General features: G+C 34.2%; 1 protein-coding gene across 1 annotated transcript; it reads right to left on the reverse strand.

Moving 5' to 3' along the window:
• Window positions 1-205: 205 nt before the first annotated feature.
• On the reverse strand, window positions 206-2,479 carry LOC142166602 (uncharacterized). The gene is made up of 2 exons (XM_075225971.1): window positions 1,807-2,479; window positions 206-351 (listed from the first exon to the last, which is right to left on the reverse strand). Exons 1-2 carry the CDS (start codon window positions 2,257-2,259, stop codon window positions 292-294), a joined length of 513 nt encoding a protein of 170 aa, XP_075082072.1. The 5' UTR covers window positions 2,260-2,479; the 3' UTR covers window positions 206-291.
• Between the last annotated feature and the right edge of the window lie 1,069 nt (window positions 2,480-3,548).

The following is a 3,548-nucleotide window of genomic DNA, read 5'->3' on the forward strand; positions in this document are numbered from 1 at the left end:
AATCTTGCCTGAACTCAAATCATGCCTTAATGCCTAATTTACGAAATTTAATTTAAATTCATGCCTTATCTAAATTTAGCTACTTGTTCATGATTAACCTACTGTTGATAATCTTGAAACCTTCATAACTAGTGAATTAACCCGTTTTGCCAAATCGATTCATTAAAGACTAACTTATGTTATTTTTTCTTATTCCAATTATTATTCAGTAATACATGAAATAGCTTAAATACAATCAATAAAAGGAACAAAGAAAAAAAAAACGAAATTAAAACTTCAAAATTTCATTCTTCATATGTATTCATGCCTCCACATTATTAGCTTGCAATAGCTAGTATTACAGTCGTGTACCTGATATTGGAAGCAAAAGAAAAGGGAGATCAGCGGAAATTCAGTAGCAATTCAACAACAGCAACCCCAGCAACCAGTAACAACCAGCAACAAGAAACTAGTGACAGATTTTAAAATCAAGACAAAAATCCAGAAACACCAACAACAATCAACGGACAGAAGCAAAGGGAATCTTTTCAGATTTGAAAGACTAGTTAGTGTTTAACCTTAATTTCTGAATCCGTATATCAGAATATCTGGATTGTATATCAGGTGTATACTATTCTTCTTTTGAATTTCCAGAATGTTTTTATTTTTATTTTCTAAAGTCTTAATATTTTCGGAATTTTTCTCTCTTTAATATCCAACTCTTTTTTTTCTCTCTTCCTCTCTCTTAAAATTTTCCGTCTTCTCTATCTTTCTTCTGTATTTTGTCCCTAAAAATCTGATCAAATCTCTTATTTATTTCCCATCCCAAACCCTTTAATCAATTAATAAAACAACCACTTTCTCCTACCAAACCCACTACTAGTTAAAAAATACAATTATTATTTATTTAAACAAACTTTTCTTGAGCCCCGCAATCCCACTATGTCTTGTTCCCCACTTTTGATTAAACAAGTACATTATTCCCCACCATTATGTCTTGTCCCCCATGCATATATTATTTTAATATTATTAACAAATTATTTAATTTTAATGGACAGAGCACTCAAAATAAATATTTGTTCAGAATTTTAATTCCAAAAATACCCCTCCGACCTTACTGAAATTACCATATTACCCCTGAACGTACTGCAAATTACCAAACTACCCCCATCAACTATAACCAATTCACCTAATTAATTTCAACCAAAATACAGCAAATATGACCAATTTCTAAATAATTTTCAACAACAAATTCAAACTAAATGATGAACAACACAGAAACAAATAAAATTATTTTGATTGAACAATATTTTTAACAACAAACAAACCTACTTTCAGATTCAACAACAACAACAACAACAAACAAGTATATTCAAATTTTTAAATTCAATAATTATTTGAACTTAAAATTAAATCCAACAACATTACAACAATGATGAATGATTCAAAAAAAACTAAAAACCAAAACATAACTTCACATTAAATCACTGAATTAAAAGCGAACTTCAAACAAAATGAACACGAATTAAATCCATATTAATCAACAAAGACGGATGATTCGAGCGATTAAACTAAATCTAACAATATTAAAATTAAACTAACAATTCCTTTTTTACAAAAATAAATAAAATTAACATGAAATAAACTGAAAAACAATTAATTAAATTTACATTTGAATTTGAAAATTAAATCAACAAAACACATGAATAAACTAAAAAATTAATACAACGATAAACATGAACAAAATAAAAATCGAACATTTACTGATTTTAGATCTGAGAATATCAAAACAAAAATACGGTCAAAATGAAACTCAAACCTACTAACCGGGTCGAAGCGACGACGAAAAAGATAGTTGTTTGGCGTCGTTTGAAGACAACGCAGTGGCAGCGACGATGAAGTGAAGCAGCAACGCAGCATCAACAAGCTGGAGCTTGCGTCGCAGCAGTAGTACGAGCTGCCATGGACATCGCAGCAGCAGTACGAAGCTGCCATGGACGACGTAGCAGTAGTAGAAGAAGCAGACGACGCAGCAGCAGGGGAAGCCATGGACGACGCAGCAGCAAGGTGACGATGAAGCTCGTCCATGGCTGGACGTAGCAGAAGGAGCAGAAGAAGCAGACGACGCAGCAGCAGGGGAAGCCATGGACGACGCAGCAGCAAGGCGACGATGAAGCTTGTCCATGGATGGACGTAGCAGACAGCAGTGGTACTTCGGATGAAGAAGACGCAGCAGCAGCATGAAGAAGAAGACGACGCAGCAACTAGAGGGGAAGTCATGGATGACGCAGCAACAAGGTCGTTTGGGACGAAGGCGAAGAAGAAGCAGCAGCCATGAACGGCTGCTGCATGCACTATGTGTGTATGAGTGTTTGCTGTGTGTGTGAGTGTTGTTGTGTGTGTGTGTGTTGTTGTGGGTGTGTGTGTGTGTGGAGATGGTGAAAAGGGTAGCCATTGATGGCTTGCTTGGAGCTTGGAGAAGAAGAAGAAAAAAAAAAGAGGTGGGGGCGGGTGGTTTTTTGTTTTTTAGGGTTTTTTTGGTTTTTGTTTTATTTTGTGTAAGATAGGGGGTGTTGGGTATTTGGGTTATGGACCGGGTCGGGGCGTTTTGGGCGGGTAAGGGGTAATTTGGTTTGGGCTTGGGGGTTTAAAATTGGAGGAAGGGCCCAATCCGATTTTCTTCTTCTTGTTTGTTCTCTTTTCTTTTACTTATTAATAAAACTAAAAATGCTAAAATTATTAAAACCAAAAATTATCTTAAAATACTAATTAACCCCCTAATAATAATTATCACCCAAAATTAAACATTAATACAAATAAAATCACACAATTTAGACATTAAAATGTTAGAAATGCAAAAGATGCCTATTTTTGTAATTTTCATTCTGGTAAAACAAACTTAATTATTCCTAATTGTAGAATTAAATCCTAAATGCAAATGCGACATATTTTTGTATTTTTTTATTAATTTAACAAATAAACATGCGCAGACAAAATGCAAATAATTATCCAAAAATACCACAAAAATTCAAAAATTGCACACCAAGGAAAATTGTTTTATTTTGAATTTTTTGGGAGTAATTCTCATATAGGGCAAAAATCACGTGCTTACAATCATTTGTCGTTGTCCATTTGCAGCATATTGATGTGGGCGTATATTACTTGCACAAAAAATATTGCTATCACCTTCCACGTTATACAAAATCAAGATGTGCAGTAACATATTTACTTTTCGATCAGTATATGACTATCTTGGATAGTATTCATCCTTCAAAAGAAAAGTTGAAGATAATTGAGAAAAGGAAGCAAAAGAAAATGGCGGTTCTTAAGAGCAAATCAAAGAGAAAGAAGATATCCGAAGAACAGATTGAAAAAAAAGAAGAAGAAGCGGTTATTAAGCCACTTACGGACTTTTGTTGGTATGAGGAAGAATCAACGAATGAAAAGGTGGCCAACTACGTAAAAGGCCTCGACCTTTCCTGTGGTATCTCGTGGGCATCTACCAAAAAAGTATTCTTTCCATTTCGACTTAAGTCAAGGGAGGGACAGATATCTACGCACTACTTTTT

This window comes from Nicotiana tabacum, chromosome 11, assembly GCF_000715075.1.
Source record: "Nicotiana tabacum cultivar K326 chromosome 11, ASM71507v2, whole genome shotgun sequence".
In the NCBI taxonomy this organism is placed as follows: domain Eukaryota; kingdom Viridiplantae; phylum Streptophyta; class Magnoliopsida; order Solanales; family Solanaceae; genus Nicotiana; species Nicotiana tabacum.

Bases quoted from the DNA above. Each gene is read 5' to 3' on its own strand.
- LOC142166602 (XM_075225971.1), bottom strand. From the start codon at position 2,259: ATGACTTCCCCTCTAGTTGCTGCGTCGTCTTCTTCTTCATGCTGCTGC. The intron at 352-1,806 runs GTTAGTAGGTTT...TTCCAATATCAG, and splicing joins TTCGTCGTCGCTTCGACCCG to GTACACGACTGTAATACTAG.